The sequence below is a fragment of the Sus scrofa genome, chromosome 1 (assembly GCF_054392235.1).
Source record: "Sus scrofa isolate SSC_HxYL_T2T_F1_AM1 chromosome 1, Sscrofa_HxYL_maternal_Yorkshire_Landrace_v2.0, whole genome shotgun sequence".
In the NCBI taxonomy this organism is placed as follows: domain Eukaryota; kingdom Metazoa; phylum Chordata; class Mammalia; order Artiodactyla; family Suidae; genus Sus; species Sus scrofa.
Genome location: NC_139383.1, coordinates 32,559,165 through 32,582,140, shown reverse-complemented (window position 1 = coordinate 32,582,140; position 22,976 = coordinate 32,559,165). Strand labels below are relative to the sequence as shown.

General features: G+C 39.8%; 1 protein-coding gene across 50 annotated transcripts in view; it reads right to left on the bottom strand.

Moving 5' to 3' along the window:
* Positions 1-22,976, bottom strand: part of EPB41L2 (erythrocyte membrane protein band 4.1 like 2) — a 212,002-nt gene that overhangs the window by 71,688 nt on the left and 117,338 nt on the right. For all 50 annotated transcript variants that reach the window (XM_084956262.1, XM_084956332.1, XM_084956305.1 and 47 more), the window contains exon 4: positions 5,900-6,004. In XM_084956262.1, the coding sequence (XP_084812388.1) occupies positions 5,900-6,004 (105 nt within the window). The remainder of the gene's footprint in view (positions 1-5,899; positions 6,005-22,976) is intronic.

Sequence of the window (22,976 nt, the reverse complement as noted above, 5' to 3'; positions counted from 1 at the left end):
CGATCCGGCGTTGCCGTGAGCTGTGGTGTAGGTTGCAGATGCGGCTCGGATCCCGCGTTGCTGTGGCTCTGGCGTAGGCCGGTGGCTACAGCTCCGATTCAACCCCTAGCCTGGGAACCTCCATATGCCGCGGGAGCGGCCCAAGAAATAGCAACAACAACAACAAAAGACAAAAAGACAAAAAAAAAAAAAAAAAACAAAAAACTATTTCCATAGCCCATTATAGTGGTTGCAGATCTTAAAATATCATTTACGCTCATCAATATTTGAAATCACACAGGGATTAGATACTGATGATCATTTCTACCCCAGTTTTTTAAATTAACATGTTGAGCATGTTATTCACTGGCTTTCTTTATAGGCCTGTGTACTTTGTTATAGTCATACATTTAAATCACTATTCTCTGTATAGCACAGGGAAGTCAACTCAATATTCTGTAAAAACGTATATGGGAACAGAATCTGAAAAAGAATGGATATGTGTATATGTAGAACTGAATCACTTTGCTGTACACCTGAAACTAACAACACTACAAATCAACTACAGCTAACAAAATTAAAACAAAACAAAAACAAAAACACATTGTTCTGAGAAACAGCCCATAGAATTCACCAGACTGTCAAAGGAATAGGTGGCACCAAAAAAGGTTAAACAAAACGAAACAAAACAAAAAAACCAAAAACCTGCTTTGGAAGGTTATAGAAACTTTTTCTGACTAAGCAGCAAAAGACTGTGCCTGTGTTTCTTTCTCTTACACTTAAGTCCTTTGGTTAGTTAATTAGAGAAGCTCCTTAATCCTACTCTTTATCCACTGCAAATCTGAGAGTGGAACAGTCCTGGTTAATATCAAGCCTTCTGACATTTCCCTACAATATTTTCAATACTGGTTCTCAGGATAAGTGTTAAAGAAAGATGATTCTCAATTATCTTCTAACAACAGAAACATCTAGAAAAATATAAAAGCTTAATGATGAATCATTATAGTATAGGATGCTAGCATTAGAAAAAAACCTCAGAGACTATATGGATCAAATATCCTTGCAGACTGCGAACAGCCTCACACCTGCCTATGAGGCTATGAGGACTGGAACGCTTCTGCAATCACAAGCCACAAGTAGGGTTCCCTACTTCCTTCCAGAAGATTCCAAACCCCAAACATCTCTCTGCGGCCTCAAAAGAACACTTATCCCTGAGATCGTTGCTTCTCAAGTCTAAAGGGTGACACGAATTACCCGAAGATCTAGTCAAAATGCAGATTACAAGTCAACATGTCTAAGGCGAGGACCTGGAACCCCTCATGGTTAACGAGCTTCCGTGTGGTGCCAAGGCTGCTGGGCCCTGGACCACTCTGTGAGTGGTAGAGACCTAGATCTCTCTCTCTCCTTTTTTTTTTTTTTTTTTTTTTTTGGTCTTTTTAAGGCCACACCAGCAGCATATGGAAGTTCCCAAGCTAAGGGTCAAATCGGAGCTGCAGCTGCTGGCCGATGCCACAGCCATACCAGATCCAAGTCACATGTGCAAACCACACTGCAGCTTGTGGGAACACTGGATCTTTAACCCACAGAGTGGAGCCAGGGATGGAATCCGCATCCTCACGGATACTAGGCAGGTTCTTAACCTGCTGAGCCACAACAGGAACTCCCCCTAGATCTCTTTTTATGTAGAAATTCCTGTCTTTCTGAAAGTCAAGTAGTCAAATGTAAAGAGATATTTTTAAGTCCTACACTTGGCTTGTCAGGTAGGTGTCCAGCCTTCACTGGCTAATATTCTAATGGCTGATCCTCCTGCATGCAGAAAGCCCTCACAGGTCACAGGCCCACATCTAAGTGGTTCTCTGAATGTCTGCCCATCATGCTAAACGGTTATATCAAATAATGTCAGGTCCCACAGGCTTTCCAGGCCATGAAAGTGTTAACTACTTTCACCTGGCAAAGATGAGCAACCAAGCCATTAACCAGCAGTACGCACCCCATCAGCCATCTGAGCCGTCTGCCTCAGGCCACTGACCACACAACAGGTCTAGAACACAACTCAAGACACATTCACAAAATCTATCCTGTGGTTCCTTCCCTCCCAGACAATATCTCTATCTCACCTAATTCCCTTTCAGGCTGGATGCCAAGATCTCAGAGGTAGAAGTTTTTTAAAATGCCTAGCCATGCTTTCAAAATTGGTGCTTGTCACACGTGCCAGGTGAGAGAAATTAAGTTTAACCCAACACATACTCTACTGTCAAATGTGCAAAGAATAATTTTGTCTAAAAGCTGTATTTTCCTTTAAGAATGACAGGACTGAAGCAGGTGCCCTTTATTATACCCCTGCTGAAATTAAGTCTAATAGCACGCTACTGCAACACTCTGGTGTTAGCAGAAATGCCACAGACCTTCCGTGTTACAGTAAAATGTTCACCATGCATCTGGGAGAATATGATTCCAACTCCTGTCTGTGTTATTATAAGGTGTAATGAGATTGAATATAGAATTTTATTAAAGAATAGTTTATCTAAGACAAATAGTTTAATATTGGGGTTCTTAGTTCTAGTGTCTGGGGGAGGAAATGGTCTGGCTATCAGAGAAATACGTTAATTTTCACAAAGTTATTTCACTGTGGATATCAACTATACTTCAAACAAGCTCCCCTTTCAATATGGCTTGGAGCAAAATGACATTAAAATCCCTGGGCCAGATGCCAAACTCTATTAACATCAAAAATTTAAAACAGTATTTTCCCTTTAAAGACAGTCCAAAACCCTTACTGACAGCTCCATTTGGACATGAATACAAGAACTATATGGACTGGAATTCCGTGCATGAACACATTACTTGATTCCACGTCTTTTTTAATGAAATTTTCCATGGTAAAGTTTACATGAGTTCTCTACAGACACTGAAAAATGGTCTAATAATGGTAGATTTTCCTACTCAAGAGTGAAGTGAAAGGCTTCCAACCACTAGAGAGGCAGCGCTATACTAAAATAAAGATTAGATTTCCCTCCCAGTGGAAAATTTGCATACAAATAACCATGGCTTTACCTCACCTTCATATTACAAGGTTGAAATGATAAGTGACTGAAACTTCTATAAATACAGGTAACTTTCAGCCTGAAAAAAAAGTTTAAATTCCTACATCCTGTAGTATCCTATTGTTGAAATTGTAAGAGGTGGAAAAAATAGGACATGATACAAATCTACATTGGGAAAATAGGGGTTCTTTCACCTAGATGTCTTGAGGACTGGATTTTGTCTACGTATGAAAAAAAGGAATAAAAAATTGCACAACGCAAAAGTTATGAAAGCAAATCAGATTATACATGAATAATTAAATATACTGCCAATTACACATGACATTCGTTTTCCAAAAAGTATTTCAGAAAGGCCACCCCACTGTTTATTCTCCCCATGTTCTATTTAGAGCCTGGATAGCAAACAAAGAATGTGCCTAATTTCGTGAGCATTTTCATCTTGAATCTTGTAAGAGAAACACAAACTAAGGAATTATATGAGTCTCAGTTTATGAATCTGAGATTCAGGTGAGAGATATGGATTAGACACATATATTGAGAGTCAGCAAAAATAAAAAATGGTGAATCCTACTATCTCATGTAAATCTAGTGTCCCAAAATACCAGACGCCTTAATGCAATATATCCTGTGTCAACTAACAGAGCGTGTTATTCTATGTATAAGATTAAATGCTCCTATGAATCTACCAAAATGTAATCTCAGGAAACGTGGGTAATGATGGCCAAATTTCCATCACTTTCTCTTTTGCAGCTTTGAGGGCCAACAGAAGGGCACATGGTTGGAAACATTATCAAGACCGCCTTATAATTTCAAGTCTGAAAAGAGTGCCTAGTTTATTTAGTGGAATGTCTAATATGTTATTACTTCTAGGAAGAGTATTCTAAACAGAGGTCTAATAAGAATGCTCACATACTATTCAGCAGGCAGGCATGCAATTTAGCTGTCTTTAGTTGAAATGTGGAATGAAACCACAAATTAGGTATCAAGGATTTAAAACTAAGCAGTGAAGAAATTTAATTTACATATAATTACTACTATTAGTACTCTGTATTTTATTATTAGGATGTATAAATACAAACAATGATGGCATGTGGGCAAATAAAATTTACAGCCTGTATTCGTCTACCAACTGTTCTGTTCTGCTGACTGTGCTGTGAATGTTAGACGTCAGGACGCAACTGCAAAGTTCACTTCGACCACGAGCTCTGGGCATCCTCAGACAGAACGATCATCCAGGTCTGCCCACGGCCACCACCTAACAGACTCGAAAGGGCTTCTCTTTGGGGTGCAACCCTGGACCAGTCCTTCCCGCTTCACTCCTCCACTCAGTATCTTCACCAGAGTTAAGTCCCAACGCTCAGAAAATGAAGGAGAAAAGGAAACAATGAGGAAAGTGCCAGACTGAAAGCTTGTCAAAATCCACATGCTGAAACCTTCTCTCCAATGTGACAGTGTTTCGAGTTGGGGCCCTTGGGAGGTGATAGGTCATGAAGGCGGAGGCACGTGAATGGGATTAGTGGCCTTTTAGGCATGGCTCTGGAGGGCCCTCTAGTTCCTCTGGCCATGTGAGGACACCACGAGAGGGCCTTGTCCATGAGGCAGAAAGGGGGCCCTCTCCAGACACTGAATCAGCTGGCACCTTGATTTCATTCCTCCCTGGCTCCCAAAGTAGAGAAACACACATCTGCTGTTTAAAAAGCCACTCGTACTATGGTACTTCGTTAGAAAAGCCCAAACTAAGACAGAAGGCTAGAGGTTAAGTCTGGTTAATTGCTAGAACTGATTAATATTTCTCTCTCTAATATGCTTATGAAACTGAGAAGCCCTGAGGGTCCCTAGAATTAGCATTAAGCACTAGAGCACTCTGATGATCCTGTTAGCAGCGTCTTGGAAATTTCTGGAGCAGAAAACAATCTCAACACACTCCTGACACCAGGCAGATCCCCACAGGGTCCTGGCCGGACCTGGACTTCCTTTCTGCTCCCAGTAACCCACTCAAGAGGGCAAGGAACACCTTCGGCCCACACCACCACCAATCTGTTTGGCAAGGCAAAACACTCTCTCCTGCACCACCGGACACGAATGGATGGGTACCCCTGACATTCCTTCCAACATGCCCAAGCTGAATTCCTGGAAAACAGGTGAATTCTCGAGCTAAAAATTCAACATAAAAATGGATTTGGAAGATGTATATTCCATATATATACAATGGAATTCTACCCGGCCATAAAAAAGGACAAAATAATGCCATTTGCAGCAACATAATGGAACTAGAGATTCTCATACTAAGTGAAGTCAAGTCAGAAAGAGAAAGAAAAATATGCCATTGCTTACATGTGGAATCTAAAATACGGCACAGATGATTCTATCTACAAAACAGAAACAGATCATGGACATGGAGAGGGGACTTGTGGTTGCCGGTGGAGGGGGGAGGTAGTGGGATGGACTGGAAGTTTGGGGTTGGTGAAGGCAAACTAACATTTGGAATGGATGAGCAATGGTGTCCAACTATACAGCACAGGGATCTGTGTGACTGGGTCACTTTGCTGTACAGCAGAAGGTGAAGAAACACTGTAAATCAACCATACTCTAACAAAAACATTTTAAACACCGGTGTTTCCTATTTCTAATAATTAACATAGCATAAGACATTTCATTCTGTCTTCTTATAATGTAAGTGGAAAAGTGCACGCACACACACACACGAGCAAAAAGTTATACAGGAAAACACAAGTTTTCAATCTTTACCAAATCTGTACAATAAACATAAACTATATTTTAATAAAAACATAAGTTACTTGAAAGCTAAATTTTCCACTGGTTAAGAGAAAAATGGTATTTTTCTAAGACACTAGGAACAAAATGACCTCACTTACTTTCTGCTCAGGGTTCTCCTGAAACACAAGTCCAAAGTAGTCCTTCTCCAAGAGGTTGAGATGTTCACACACTTTGTCAAACAACACTTGTCCCTTAGCACGTTTCTGAGGAAAAAGAAAAATATCTTTATTTCTCAAGCACTGAACAGTCCAGGAGTACTGTAAAGCAAGGCCCACTTATCAAATAACATTATTTAGCATAAATTCGTGTGCAATATTTATTGTCCGATCCTTTTATAACAATATGAAAAACCGATTAATCACTCTTTAGCTTTAGACTCTCCTCCCCCTTCCCTCCATATAAAGCATAAATTCTACAATGAAAGCACAGCCAGCCAGATGCTCCATGCTTTACTGCTACTCCATGTAAATATTTTAAAACCTAAAAAAGTAAAATGCTGAGACCTCGTTTATTTGTTTTTAAAATAGTACAAAAATATGTCCCAGCTGCCTCCCTCAGTTGCTCAAGGGGCTCATGTCACATCTACAAAGATACTCTCCCAGGAAAATCACTTTTTTTGTTTCATGAAAGTATAGTTGATTTGCAATGTTGTGCCAATTTTTGCTGTGTCCCCAGAAAATCATTTAGTTCTACTCAACGCCTCCTGACATGATTTTTCCCATCAGCACTTACATTTGATTTCTCTTCCAAGATATGTGTAGAATATAAATAATTTTGTTCAATACGAGCTACACTTTTTCTTGAGAATCATTCATTCTCTACAACAAATCTTAAAAACAGAAGGTACCAGAAGGGAGATTGTAAATCAGGTTAAGTGCCTGTAAGGACCTAACCTATTTTTGCCTTGCTTTGCTTTTTAACATAAGAAGCTGCTATCAATAGACATAAAAGCCTGGGACAGCCATAGAAGAAAAGCTCATTATTTTATCAATGGTAAGACATAACTCATTTCCAATTATGATGCACAGCACTGCGAACACCCATCTGTGAGGTCAGGTCAGATCCTCCCCTGTGTGGGTATAAGCAACCCCTGGACTGTGAGTGACAAGCGAACAAGCCAGCCGACTTGCTCATCCTCAAGATGAATGCCCTCACACTGTGGAAAAGGCATACTGGTTAGTTCCTACACTGTGTGAAAATGACTGTTTCCCACATAAACATCTTTTAAAATGGAATAAGAGGAGTTCCCGTCGTGGCGCAGTGGTTAACGAACCTGACTAGGAACCATGAGGTTGCGGGTTCGGTCCCTGCTCTTGCTCAGTGGGTTAAGGATCCGGCGTTGCCGTGAGCTGTGGTGTAGGTTGCAGACGCGGCTCGGATCCTGCGTTGCTGTGGCTCTGGCGTAGGCCAGTGGCTACAGCTCTGATTTGACCCCTAGCCTGGGAACCTCCATATGCCGCGGGAGCGGCCCAAGAAATAGCAAAAAAGACAAAAAATAGTAATAATAATAATAATAATAAAATAAAATAAAATGGAATAAGAAATAAAAGACATTTCGAGTTCAAATCAGCACAACTCTGATAGACTTCAAGAGAGTCTTCACAGAAACTCAATTCAAGTGTGGGTTTCTCTCCTCTAACCTTCCGCCCCTATTTGCCTTCACTTGGCATGTCTGTGAAATGGGGATAATAGAATCTACCACAAAGGATGTCGTAGATAACTGAGTTGTAATACATAATTAGAGCTTAGAACAGTGTGTGGCAAAGAGTAAGGGCTTAATGTCAGATCTTCGTTTAAGCTGGAGTGTTTTGTAACATGAAAAATGACTAATTCCGCTTACATGAAATTTTGTGTTAAGCTTTTAAAATGAAAGGTTCTGAATTTCATTATCTGATCTGCATGCAATTATTCATTTATATAATTAAGGCTCTGAGTTTGGACATATTTTAAATTAACTTTATGAGGAGAAGGTGACTCATAGCATGACAGCTGCTTTCTTAAATGTGCAGTAAAATCCATTGACTATAGAAGCCTGGAGTAGATGTGAGGAGATCTGGCTGCAAATAACAGCAAAGACTATTTTAGAGGTAATCAATAATCTAAGAATTCACTTTCTCTGGCATTAATTTTAGCAACGCTGTTCACCCCTGAATCTCCAGCGAGTAGAAGGTAGTAGCCCAGCATAATAGGTGTTTGTTGAGTCAACTGAAAATACAGTATTACAGTGTACCCTATGTGACATACTTATTTACTCTTAGCTGTGCCCACAGCATTCGGATATTCCAGGGCCAAGGTTCAGGTCCGAGCCACCATAGTGACAGTGTTGGATCCTTTACCAACTGCGCCACCAAGGGAACTCCTGTGACATCCTTATTTTAAGTGCGTGACATCCGCCTGCTCAGGCTCATAGTGACTGACCATAGTTATCATTTCAGCACCTACTTTGTAATTAGGAAGTGTCCTAATCTGAGATAACAAAGGGAGAAAACCATCACAGCTCTAGCACATCTATCCACTTGTTCATCACCCACTATGCATTTATAACGAGGTGTAAATGAGTCACAGAAGATATTTTATCTACTATAAAGCAGAGATTATCTTCTTACTTAGAAGAGCACTAAGAACTCAACGGAAGCTGATCTTTGAAAACTTTAAGAATTTTAAAAACTTTAAGAAGTTGACCTTTAAAAAGATAAGTTTCCAAACTTATCACTCCCAGAAAACATCTGACTAAATGACAACTCTTTCAAATAAGCTAACTACTGGAATTGATTAGCTGTAGAAATTGCGAAGAAACGAGAGTGTCAAAAAGAGACTCATGCTATTTTACTTGGTTATGATGTTATTTGAGGTTAGGGTAAAAAAGGATACTTAAGACAACTGATATCGGAGTTCCCGTCATGGCGCAGTGGTTAACGAATCCGACTAGGAACCACGAGGTTGTGGGTTTGATCCCTGGCCTCACTCAGTGGGTTGAGGATCCAGCATTGCCATGAGCTGTGGTGTAGCTTACAGATGCGGTTCGGATCCCGTGTTGCTGTGGCTCTGGTGTAGGCCGACGGCAACAGCTCCAATTTGACCCCAAGCCTGGGAACCTCCATATGCCACGGGAGTGGCCCTAGAAAATGCAAAAAGACAAAAAAAAAAAAAAAAAAAGACAACTGATGTCTATAAATATGTATCAGTTCAAAGAGAAAAACATATTCTAACACTGGCTTACAGACAACTTTAAATAATAAATCATATTTTCTCACTAGTTTCCATTTCAAAAATAGAAACATGCTCTCATGGACAGAAATCCCCTAACAGATTAAAACATCCACGAAGCTCACCACCACAATGTGGTGTCAGTACACACACTGCACGGCATGGGGGGGCATCCGCATGGGGACTGGAGTCACCCCGGGACCCCCTTCATTCAACATTTTATAAGCACTTTACTATTCCTGGACAAGTGTGACAATGGACAAAACACTCAGTCTCTCTAACTGTAAAATGAGATCACAGCTCTCTCTTAGCTCACTGCAAGGGTCAAATTAACCCAATAAGAGTGTATGTCAAAGTGCCAAACCAAGAGCCTTACTCAATCACAGCGGAATTCTATTCCCAACTGTCTTTCATTAGCCCACTTCTAACACCAAAATATCTTCTAGATGCTCAGATTCCTTCTCTACTATTCTCTCCTTCCCTTCTCCAGGAAATAGATATTCTAAATGCTTGATAAAATCTTAACTGTACACACATACTACTTAATCCTCTACTCAGCATCCCCACCTTCAATGAACTCAAAGACTGGCTGGAAAGGCAACAGCACTATGAGGCATGTGCTGAAAGATACACATAAAAAATGCATGGGAACACCGAGAATGCACTGAATAACAGCATCTGAGAAATATCACAGCTTTGCCAAGATTGTAGCATCTCAAATGAATCTTAAACAAAGGGATGATTTTTCAAAATAGAGAAATAGCATAGTCAAAAGAACTTATTTTCACTTTGGGTGTTTATCAAGTCTGACAGAACCACTTTCTATTCAAAAGATACTGGAGGTTACGGAAAGATGAAGAAAGTAATGAGCCACGTCACATGTCTGCTAGTTATACTGTCCCACTCTCAGATGACTGCAAGGGCTCGCCAGGCTAAAAAGCTCCACATCTACTGATCCTGTATTTCATATGCATCAGCTCCCATATTAAGACACTGAGGAAAAAAACCATTAAGAAATATACAGTCTCAGGAACTTTACATTAGAATGGTAGATGCAGAAAATAAAAAGGGAGCCTATCCCCCTCAAAAAAATAAAAAGTCTTATGAATTTACCTCTCTAGACTTAACTAGATCCAGCTGATCCAGCTGGTTCAAAGAACTGACCAATGGCCTATAAGACACTAGAGCTCTATCCAAAGACAATGTCTTACTCTAGGATAAAAATTAGCAGATTCAATCACATCTTCCCTTCTGGGAGTTTAAATACAACATAGATATGCACACACACTTACACACACACACACACACACACACACACACAGAGTCACAGAATAGAGCATGTAAACGCAAAGGGAGAGACAATGAGAAGGCAGTATGCAGAAGCCAAGGGTATCAGGAGGCAGAGCTCTCATCTGCCAAAGTATATTCCACTGTTTCTACTGGTCCCATGAGATGCTTCACTTATACACCCACATCCCCAAAAGGGGAGTAGAATGGGACAAGGAAATTCTGCTTAATGTACAGAACTACTGAGCATCAAAACTCATATTTGCAGGAGTTCTCGTTGTGGCTCAGTGGGTTAAGAGCCCAACACAGTCTCCGTGAGGACGCAGATTCAATCCCTGGCCTTGCTCTTTGCTCAGTGGTTTAAGGATGCAACATTGCCGCAAGCTGTGGACTTTGGTATAGGTCACAGATGTGGCTTGGATTCAGTGTTGCTATGACTGTGGCATAGGTCTCAGCTGCAACTCTGACTGGACCCCTAGCCCAGGAACTTCCATATGCCACAGGAGAGGTCATAAAAAGAAAAACAAACCCACCCCCAAAACCCCCTCCTGTTTGCATATAAGACACCCTGAGAAGTTCTACAATGAAGAATAACCTTGTTTATTATCATCATTTAACCTGAACCTGATGTTTCCCAAAATTACTTGGCTAAATAAGCCACCATCTTCTTTGAATACCACACTAACTTATTCCACAGCAGAACTACTGATCTACAGATAATACCTCAAGGAATGAGGGAGAGAAAAATTACCATGACATGACCTTCAATCAGATTTGGAGACTAGCATCAACATTATCTTTTTGACCCCAAAATGCCAAAAGAGAGAATTCAGTTTAAACTGGTCCAGGATTTGATGGACCCATCTGTCTGGACGAAGCAAATAACTCCCACAGATAAAATTCCAACAATATAATCAAAAAGATCAAAAACTCATAAGGAAACCAGTTACTACTACTGAGTATTAAAGGCAGTTACGAGACTGATATTCAAGACTGTAGATAATGGAAATATCTATCAAGTACAGCACAAAATCAGTACTTTTTATATGCTTAAATATTTTAAAATACCAAGAAAAAAGTATCAAAAAGCAGACTGTGAAAAGAACTAATTAGAATATCTAGAAATCAACTATACAAACTAGCTTATAATCCAAACTGACAAGGTTTGATAGCATTAAAAAGAAAAACAGAAAAAAAAAAAAAGAAAAACAGTGAACTGGAAGATCGATCTGAAAAAACTACCCAGAATGCAATACAGAAAGATGAAAACCATGAAGGAACTTCACTGACATGTAAGATAGAAGAGAAAGTCTTACATATATCTCATCAGAATTCTAGATGAAGACAACAAACAGAGTAAGGGAGGGGCAATATTAAAAGATGTAATGGGAGTTCCCATTGTGGCACAGTGGGTTATGAACCTAACTAGGTACCCATGAGGATGTGGGTTCAATCCCTGGCCTTGCTGAGTGGGTTAAGGATTTGCCATTGCCACAACCTGTAGCATAGGTCACAGATGCAGCTCAGATCCAGCCTTGCTGTGGCTGTGGTATACACCATCAGCTGTGCAGCTCTGATTCAACCCCTAGCCTAGAAACTTCCATATGCTGCAGGTGCAGCCCTAAAAAGAAAGGGAAAAAAAAAAAGATGTAATGGCTGATAAATGCTAAAACTCTTAAATTAAGGAAAAAATGGATTGCTAGCCAAATAAAACCCATTAACCTACAATCACTGTATTTCACTACTTATATGTATTAACATTCAAAAGATTTTGACATGCATCATTTTTAAATAATAGATGTTATAAAGCCATCAAGAGGAAAAGAAACATGAACTAGAGAATAAGGAGTAAAGAAAAAAAATTGTAACAGAAAACTCAGAGAAGTTACTCTTAAAAAACCTAAAACTGGAGCTTCCTGGAAGCTCAGTGGGTTAAGGATCCAGCATTGTCAGTGCAGTGGCTTGTATCACACTGCAGTGTAGGTTCGATTCCTGGCCCAGGAACTTCCACATGCTATGGGGGTGACCAAAAAAAACCCCTAAAACCAATCTGCCTTGGAAGCTAATTCAAAAGGCCAACAAAATGTCATGTTTCTTATTATTTCATAAAGAAAACATACCATACAGATGGCCAGCAAACACATGAAAAAATGCTCAACATCGCTGATCATAAGAGAAATGCAAATCAAAACTACCATGAGATACCACCTCACACCAGTCAGAATAGCCATCATTAATAAGTCCACAAATAACAAGTGTTAGAGGGGCTGTGGAGAAAAGGGAACCCTCCTGCACTGTTGGTGGGAATGTAAACTGGTACAGCCACTATGGAGAACAGTTTGGAGACACCTTAGAAATCTATACATAGAACTTCCATATGACCCCGCAATCCCACTCTTGGGCATAGATCCAGACAAAACTCTACTTAAAAGAGACACATGCACCCGCATGTTCATTGCAGCACTATTCACAATAGCCAGGACATGGAAACAACACAAATGTCCATCGACAGATGATTGGATTCGGAAGATGTGGTATATATATACACAATGGAATACTACTCAGCCATAAAAAGAATGACATAATACCATTTGCAGCAACATGGATGGAACTAGAGAATCTCATACTGAGTGAAATGAGTCAGAAAGCCAAAGACAAATACCATATGATATCACATAACTGGAATGTAATATCCAGCACAAATGAATATCTCCACAGAAAAGAAAATCATGGACTTGGAAAATAGACTTGTGGCTGCCTGATGGGAGAGGGAAGGAGTGGGAGGGATCAGGAGCTTGGGCTTATCAGACACAATTTAGAATAGATTTACAAGGAGGAGTTCCCGTCGTGGCGCAGTGGTTAACGAATCCGACTAGGAGGTTGCGGGTTCGGTCCCTGCCCTTGCTCAGTGGGTTAACGATCCGGCGTTGCCATGAGCTGTGGTGTAGGTTGCAGACGCGGCTCGGATCCCGCGTTGCTGTGGCTCTGGCGTAGGCCGGTGGCTATAGCTCCAATTGGACCCCTAGCCTGGGAACCTCCATATGCCGCGGGAGCGGCCTAAGAAATAGCAAAAAGACAAAAAAAAAAAAAAAAAAAAGAATAGATTTACAAGGAGATCCAGCTGAGTAGCATTGAGAACTATGTCTAGCTACTCTTATTGCAGTAGAACAAAGGGTGGGAAAAAAAATGTATACATGTAAGGATAACTTGATGCCCTTGCTGTACAGTGGGGAAAAAAAATAAATTAAAAAAAAGAAAACATATCAGATGATCAGGAGACATATATTAAATGTTCCAAGTTATTATACTTTATAAGAATTAATTTACCAGAGTGTGCCCTGACAGTAATACGACCTAGTGGCTCACAATTTCATTTTTGCCTTCACCACTGTTCACAACTTACTCCACAAATTTATTAATCATTAATTACTTATTAATAATCCTCATCATTTGGGAGAAAGGAACCAAGACACAACTCACAATGGCAGTACATTAAAAATGTGTGGGGGTGTGCAAGCTGAAATTGTTCCTCCTCCCATCCCAGATTCTGCAATGTACCACCTTTCAAGAGAATGACTGATTCTCGACCATATGCTAGAAAGGTACCACAGCAGAATGGCAGTGACATGGATTTGAACACCAGCCCTACCTCTCAACAGCTGTATAACCTCGGGCAAGTTACTTCACTGTGCCTCAGTTTCCTCTCTCTAAAATAAACACTCACCTTACGATGGCGATAAGAGAATTAAATGAGGTATATTTAAAGTACTTAAAAAAATGTTTGGCCCATTACATGAATTCATTAAAAGGCAGCTGAAAGCACAGGCCCTTTCTGAGCTGCTCTAAAACAATTACTGATTTTAAATATAATTATAAAGAGCTTTCACGGTTATTACATCCAATCTCACTTCACAAATGAGAAAACTGAGGTTACAGAGAGTTTAACCCATCTAACTTTTCAGTGTGACTTCTTATTTGTGATATCCATAAACATTAGTCCTCCTTATTTCTATCCAGGAAGGCAATTTTCTAGTATTGCTCTTTTGATTTTTATACAGGCAACTTGAATTCTAGAACATGAAAAGACTACAAATACACATTTGTCAACCAAGTAGAATACACAGATATTTTGATTTACAATGTACCCCTAAAATACCAGTATATGCAGCTGGTTCATTAGCTGTCATAACTATTGGCAAGTGTTGCCTGTCTCAGATAAAAAGAACTACCTGACATAATCTTTCTTTTCTAGCTTGATTTATGACCCAATATTCATCTTTCTTCTTCAAGCACTTTACTTCCTATCTATGGTAGTTCCTCTTAAATTCTACTCCTTTTGATATTTATTACTTTTTGAAGACTGGGTTCTTTAAGCAAAAGTATGTCTTACTTCAATGTCTCTTACAGCGGCACTTCATTAAGCAACCTGGCTCTCCAGGAGGCTAAAAGATATGTTGGATGCAATGGCTTGGTACTATAATGCCAGCCAAAAAGTTGGCAGAATTGAGTCTAGAAATCAGGTCTTCTGGCTCTCAGTCTGATGCAAACTCCTGGCTCTAGTTAGTGAACTACCAACATATACATATTCAAGGAATTAAGCCAAACACACACTGTCAGATAGACTACTGCAGGAGAAGAACAGCCACAGATCTACATTTTATTTTCGCAATTCTACTTGGTACTTAGACACTTCCGTAGTAATTAAAACATTTCCAAATACTTCTTGGGAACTAGAAGAATGATGTCAGTAGAAAAGCCAGTCTGCCCCTTTCTCTTAAGAGCCAGCCATGTGCCACCTTTATAAATGCAAAAGCAGACAGTGGGGTTTTGCAGGCTTTACACATTCCTCCCCTAAGACATCAGCCACTGTTATTTCTTCTTGCTATCTGAAGCATGCCTTTGCTTTATATTCCTACTTATGCTAGAATCTTTATAGACTACAAACTGTGCTCATCTCTATTCTGATAATATAGCACCAGTTAATTAAATGATTAAAACCATATAACAGTTAATCAACTTGCCAGGCACACTTCAAAAAGAAATCTTACTTTCTATGTTAACTGCCAACAAGCTTTACAATCTACTTTTCCCCGTCTGCCTCTCCCTAACCCCTCTTACAACATTAAACAGAAAAATAAAATCAATGGGTTGAAAATTTAAACAAAAAAAGTCCTTTATTTCCCAGGTACTAGATTTTTTTTTTGTTTTGTTTTCTTTAAAAGACTGCCTAGGAGCTCCTGTCACGGCTCAGCAGTTAATGAACCTGACTAGTAACCACAAGGACGGGGGGTTCGATCCCTAGCCTGGTTCAGTGGGTTAAGGATCCGGCGTTGCTGTGAGCTGTGGTGTAGGTTGAAGATGAAGTTCGGACCTCATGCGGCTGTGGTGTAGGCCAGCAACTAAAGCTCACATTGGACCCCTAGCCTGGGAACATCCATATGCCATGGGTGTGGACCTAAAAAGACAAAAATTAAAATAAAAAAATAAGACAGCCTAACACATGAGAGACCTCCAAAGGAGAGACAAGACAATTTAGAGGGGTTTAAAATATATCATTCAAGGAGTTCATGTCGTGGCACAGTGGAAACAAATCCGACCTGGAACCATGAGCTTGCAGGTTCGATCCCTGGCCTTGCTCAGTGGGTTAAGGCTCCGACATTGCAGTGAGTTACGGTGTAGGTCACAGACGCGGTTCGGATCTGGCGTTGCTGTGGCTGTGGTGTAGGCCGGCAGCTGTGGTTCTGATTAGACCCCTAGGCTGGGAACCTCCATATGCTGCAGGTGTGGCCCTAAAAAGCAAAAAAAAAAAAAAAAAAAAAAAAAATTCAAGGTTTGGGGAACTCTCTTGGGGAGAGGGGCCAGAGGGGCAAAGCAATCTATAGCAAACCCAGCTGAAGAAAGGCAGGCTGGAATCTGAGACGCCAAGTGAAGTCCCCCGTGCCTGGGCTGTTATTTGTGGCATTCGTTATGGAGGCCAAAACATGGCATTTCTGGAGGCCTCTCAACTTGGAGGAATTTGTGCAACTGCTTACCCGGCGGATTGCATTCGACGCCACACACCACTGGCGTTTTATAAAACACCATCACTGTCTCCGTGTAGGCCCCACCACACTGCAGTTATTGTGCGCTGAGGAGACAGTGCTGGGAAGCCTACAATGCAATCCATACATCACAGCCCTTGAGCTATGTATTTTGCGCTAGCTCTAAGCTACACTGTGCAAGTATAAAAGGCCAAGAAAGGTATGCACAGAACAAACACAACTGAGACATTGTCGTGGGGGGTGGAGGAAATCAAAGAAAATCATACAGAAAGGGAAACAGAGTAGTCTTGAGCCATCACTTATCAGATCATTCTTTTCCTACCAATTTTAATGACACACACCTGTTCCAGAGTTCACTCAAATCCCGGCAAAAAGGAAGAAAGAAACCACATCCAATAATTGTGTTAAAAACATTAATTCCAGAAGTAAGGGTAATAAGGGACAGTTTTTAAGTAAAGTTCCCCTGATCATTATGAAGTTAGAAAACATTTTTCTGACTGCTCAAAAAATAGGTATATATTATGTATAAAGTATATAAACACATGTAGATCTATGTAAAGAAATATGTATATATACACACACATATACCCATCATTTTTCTTTGAGTGGTTGAAAAAATTTTTCAATTTTCATTAATGATCAGGGAAACTTTGTATATATATAGACACATTATCAAAATTACATAAGAATGTAGGTTTCTTATAATACACTACAAAGAATAGCAAGAAGAAATCTTTCTTATGCAGTATTCTTTCAAGACTAGCCTCCAAAAGAGGGGAGAGGAAAAAGAAAAATTCTTTCATAGTTCATTACATAATCTCTTAATTCTTTCCATTCCATAGGATTCGAGGAATTATGATTGAACATTGGGGAAATTTTTCAGTGCTACTGATATGAATGACATAAAATTCTATTCAATGCAGTTTTAGGTGCTAGAAATAAAAATTAAAAGACTACATCACACAAAACCAGAACACACTACACAATACCCTCCACTGACTATACCCTGCAATCATATTAAAGGAAACCTTAGGATAGCTAGAACCACAATCTCACCTTTCATAAAATCATGTGCATACCTTAACTCCTCAAGAACAGAGGAGTCTGCCTTTCTTCTGTATCATAAGACCCTATTTCATGAGTTCAATGCTTCCAAGCCTATCCAAGTCTAAGCACAGTACTGAGAGGGAATGTTTTTCTACCCTAGTCTGTTGGGTTTTTTAACATTTCAGAATTCTTTTTTGCTTTAGGCCGTGCTTGCGGCATATGGAAGTTCCCAGGTGAGGGGTCTGATAGGAGCTACAGCTGCCGGCCTATGGCACAGCCACAGAAACACAGGATCCAAGCCAAGTCTGCAACCTACACCACACCACAGCTCACGGCAACGCCAAATCCCCGACCCACTGAGCAAGGCCAGGGATTGAACCCGTGTCCTCAAGAATACTAGTTGGATTTGTTTCCACTGAGCCACAACAGGAACTCCATGTTTCAGAATTCTTAAATGAGCACACGATTCATCTCATAAGCAATCAGGTAAATTTAGATGGCAAACAAGATAGAAAAATATGATTCATTTTCAGGACACAAGCATCAGCAGCTAACCACAGGGGACCCTCTGTCTCCAACAGCAAAACCAGCCTGCCAACCACTATTCCAGAAACCAGTCCTACTCCTCTCACCAACATGCTGGTTCCAGAGTAATCTGAAAACCAAGCTCTGAAATGGAGCTTTAGCAAACCTCACAAGACCTCCAGAACAATGGATCTTGTTAAGGAAATCGTATTTGTTGATGAAATGTAAATATCCACACAAATTTTACACAAGGAATTGTACTTATTTGCTGGCTTTAACTAAATGATAAGGAATAATAAACAGCCCTGTCAGTTCTAATATGTGTCAGCTGCTCAGGTGTTCATAAAATGTGGTCCCTTAAATGCCTCTCTTTGCTAAGAAAAGTTTAATGGAATAGAATTGTAGCACATGAGGAGGAATCACCTAAATCTTCATTTGCTCTAAGTGAACAGCTGCCAAATAGCCTGCAATTTCTCATATGCAAAATCCAACTATGTTCCTATTCCCAGAGTTTAGTTTAAAGTAGATAAATTGACGGTAATATTGTTTTCTTAACCCAACTAGCTATGGCCAAGGTCTCTCTTCTGACTCTCCAACAATAGGATAAGTCCATGGACAGTAGAGATGGTCTTATTCAAAATTCCAATATAAAATGTATTGTTTTTAAATGTCTTTCTTCTAACTTACAAAAATACTAACTAAAGTTTAATTTTTGAATTGAAGCAAGTTCTTTAAATTACAAAGTCAATATGATCATTTAGGTGGTATATGTTTATATTATGGGCCTTCCAACTCACTTATGCTATTGATAAAATATAAGAACAAGATGATAGGAATTCATTCTAGGCAAAGACTTGAGTATGTTCATCAAATGTTCAAGAAAAATGGTTATATCCTGAGAGAAAGCATAATCGGGATGATAATAATTGCAGCCAATATTTTTCAAGCCCTTGCTATATTCTGGGCATTGCTCAAAGCAACACTTAATAAGACTATCTCTAATTTTAACATAGAGTCTCTGCTCCACTCACTGCCCCATCACTATGGGAAAATTCCCCAGCAGCCATGTTAATATTTCAATGAGGAGCTGATTGATGAATTCACCCTGTAACTGGGGAGCAGGCGCTATGCCAAGGAGTACCTCGGTGGACAGCATGTTCTAGACTCTCAAAGCAGTTCTTAACTCTGGCCGCACAGATGCTCGAGTCTAACATCAGACCCACTGAATCAGAACCTTCAAAGATGGCATCTGGACATCTGTATTATTTTAGTATTTGCATTAGACTTTATTATTCAGAGCAGTTTTAGGGTTTGCAGAAAAACTGCAAAATATTCAAAGATTTCCCACATACTCTCTACCCCCATGCATGACCTCCCCATTAGCAACATCCCCCCCAGAGCCATACATTTGTTACAATTAATGAACCTATACTGACTACATCATAATCTCCCCAAATCCACAGTTTCTATTAGGGCTCACTCTTGGTGTTATATATTCTATGGGTTTGGACAAAATGTAAAACATGTTTCCACCATTACAGCATCCTACAGAATAGTTTCACTGCCCACCTCATGCAGAAGTTCCTGGGCCAGGAGTCAAATCCGCATCACAGCTGTAACCAGAGCCATGGAAGTGACAATACTGATTCTTAACCTGCTGAGCCACAAGGGAACTCCTATGCTCTTATATTTTTAAAAAGCTTAACCAAGAATTCTAACCACAAGGCAAGGCTAATACCAAACTCAGCAAACAGATACCCTATCCCAAAGTAAGATATTTGCTCTCACACTCCAAGTTCAGTGGCCTTCTGTTTTCAGCCTGGCCAGGCACCATCCACTAGAGCATTCTACTCCCCTTTCATCCCTTTCAAAGACCCAGACACAAAAGCCAGGACCCAGCCTACTAAACGATACATCACGTGCTCAACTTCTCACTTAAAATCCTTTTAAAAAGTGACTGGTTCATACACCCAATAATATAAAATTTATCTGATAATGTTTAATTACAACCATATTTGAGACTACCTTTGAGAAAGAAATCACCACGTAGAAAAACACAAGATACACATTTGACTATAGGTCTTATCACAAACTAGGCCCAAGGCAACTATTCTTATGATCTCTACTGGCCAGAAGCATTTAAATGCTTTAAATACAAATACTTTAAAGTATTTTTTAACAACTGACCAAAGTGGAAGTCAAGCTGTAATGCAGAGTAAGCTTAATCACTTAAATATTTACTTTATTACTGTAAAACCAAGGCAAACAGCATCTGATACAGCAGTAGAGGTCTTGAGAAGGGTTTTAGTGTAATAAATTCCTTATACCTCATCACCTGAATTTTTAAATTCTTTTCAATTCAATGACAAGCAACTTCTGGGTAATCTGAAGGGGAAAAAAATACATCTAATTTTAAGATATCTCAGTTTTAAACAGTGATCTGATGTAAGTGTTTCCAATTCAGCTTGATGTTCTCCCCACACCCAGTAAGTTTTTCATTCCCAGTATTTGACTAACAAAGTAAAACCAAAGACAAAGTGGCAGGATCTTTGTTAATTATGGGGAAGTAAGAGTAGGGGAGGGGGACAGATGCCTAAGACTCTGCTTGCCTTAAAACACTACAGGAGTTCCCCTGTGGCTGCAGTGGCTCTGCTTACTGCAGTGGTGCAGGCTCGACCCCTGGCCCAGAACATTCCACATGTCGCGGGTGTAAAGGAAAAAACAAAGTACAAATAAATCAATTCAACAACATAAGGAGAAAAACTGTCAGGCATCAGAAACACGGAGACTCAGAAGCAGGAAAGCCAGGCAGCATATGGACATGCCCCCCACCAAAGGCCACCTTCCAGCATATCCACCTGATTCAAAGACGCCAAAAATCCAACTCTCCACATTCCCCTCACAAACTGCTTGCATTTTTTTTCATTTCCCTTGGCTTCATGAGTGAAATTCTACCACTGATGATTCTTTGGTGTGAACAGATTTCTGTTACAATGCAAATATTTCTTAGAAAGTAATACAGGTCATCATCCACACACTGAGGTCATTCACTTAGAGGCCGAGCCTCTCATTGCTTAGCTGAGAGATTGCCATATTTGAGAAATCAGAGGAAAGTTGATTTTTAATGGAGAAAAAGTAGGCAGGAAGCATGGGACATTTTTTGTATTATAATACTGCAAAAGAGTAACAACATATCATCTGGAACCAGGAACAAGGAAGTCTAAGCGGGGTTGGGGGGCAGCACCAATGAATGGGAAAGTAACTAGAATCAGAAAAGTAGGGTGGAAATTCTGTCTTTATCCAGCCACTCAGGGATTTAGCACCTAGAACTCAGTTCAAAAACTTAACTTACAGACTTTTACAAATCAACTGGGAAGTTGTCACCATTGGTGCATTATTTCTATGGGAAAACATACTCTCCAAATAAATAATTTCCTGATGTATGACATGCACATGTTATGTATATAACCTGTTCATTAAGCCAGAAATGTCCTTTATAACGTGTCTCTACACATGTGGGTTCATGTATCCAAATGGTCAACTCAAAGCCCTCTTTGGTCCTAAAATGCAGTGACATGCGACATCTACTTGAAATTCAGAATCTTTTCCAACAGAAATATTTTTACATAATAAATGGGTTCTAGGACAGTCATTCCCCTTCCCAACTGCAACTCCCATCCCCAAGCCAAGCAGGTCAGCAACATACCCAAATGTAAACACTAAAGTTCATCATAAGTTTTCCAGCAGAATTTGGAGATAATTTAACATTTACTGTGAAACCTAAGTAAAATCAACACATGCGATAGGTGAAATAATCTGACTGCAGGAGACCCAGGAATAAAATGTCTAAAAAGCTAGGGGAAGATCAACAAATTCAAATGCTGGACAGGGTGCAGAGAAAAGGGTATCCTCCTACGCTGTTGGTGGGAATGTAAATTGGTACAACCACTATGGAAAACAGTATGGAGGTACCTCAGAAAACTAAATATAGAACTACCATACGACCCAGCAATCCTACTCTTGGGCATATATCCGGACAAAACTTTCCTTGAAAAAGATACATGCACCTCTATGTTCACTGTAGCACTATTCACAATAGCCAAGACATGGAAACAACCCAAATGTTCATTGACAGATGAATGAATTAAGAAGATGTGGTATATATACACAAGGGAATAGTACTCACCCATAAAAAAGAACAAAATAATGCCATTTGCAGCAACATGGATGGAACTAGAGACTTACATACTGAGTGAAGTAAGTCAGAAAGACAAATACCATATGATATCATTTACATCTGGAATCTAGCACAGGGCACAAAAAAACCTTGTCATAGAAAAGAAGCTCATGGACTTGGAGAACAGAGTCGTGGTTGTCAAGGGGTAAGGAGTGGGATGGACTGGGAGTCTGGGGTTAATAGATGTTAACTATTGCATTTGGAGTGAATAAGCAATAAGATCCTGCTGTACAGCACAGGGAACTATACCTAGTCACTTGTGATGGAACATGATGGAGGATAATGTGAGAAAGAGAATATATATATATATATATATATATATATATATGACTGGGTTACTGCTGTACAGGAGAAATTGACAGAACACTGTAAGCCAACTATAATGGAAAAAATAAAAATCATTAAAAAAAAAAAAAGTTAGGGAAAGAGGGAGTGATAGTGTGTGTGTCCCCACACCACATATCCAACGAGGTTTCCTCAACGGGGAGGAATGGGAATAACTAAGAGTGAGAACTCAGCAATATCACTAGGAAAAAAGATACTTGGCCTGAAAGCACAATTATTCTTGACTTGCTGCCAGATGTATTCACCCTCCACAGTGGCCTCCAATCGAGCTACAGGGGGCTAAAGACACCAGTTACTATGTTGATATAATACTCCTTCCTCTGAATTTCAGCTCACAAAGATCTCTTAAGATTTATCGCCTGGCATCATTTGACAATTTTCTTATTATGAAGGAAAGAATTGATCAATCTAAATGTTCAATTCTCCCTGGCAGTTCTCTCTCACTGTAAATTCATTTCTTGGCATTCTTATGTTCACATTTATAGG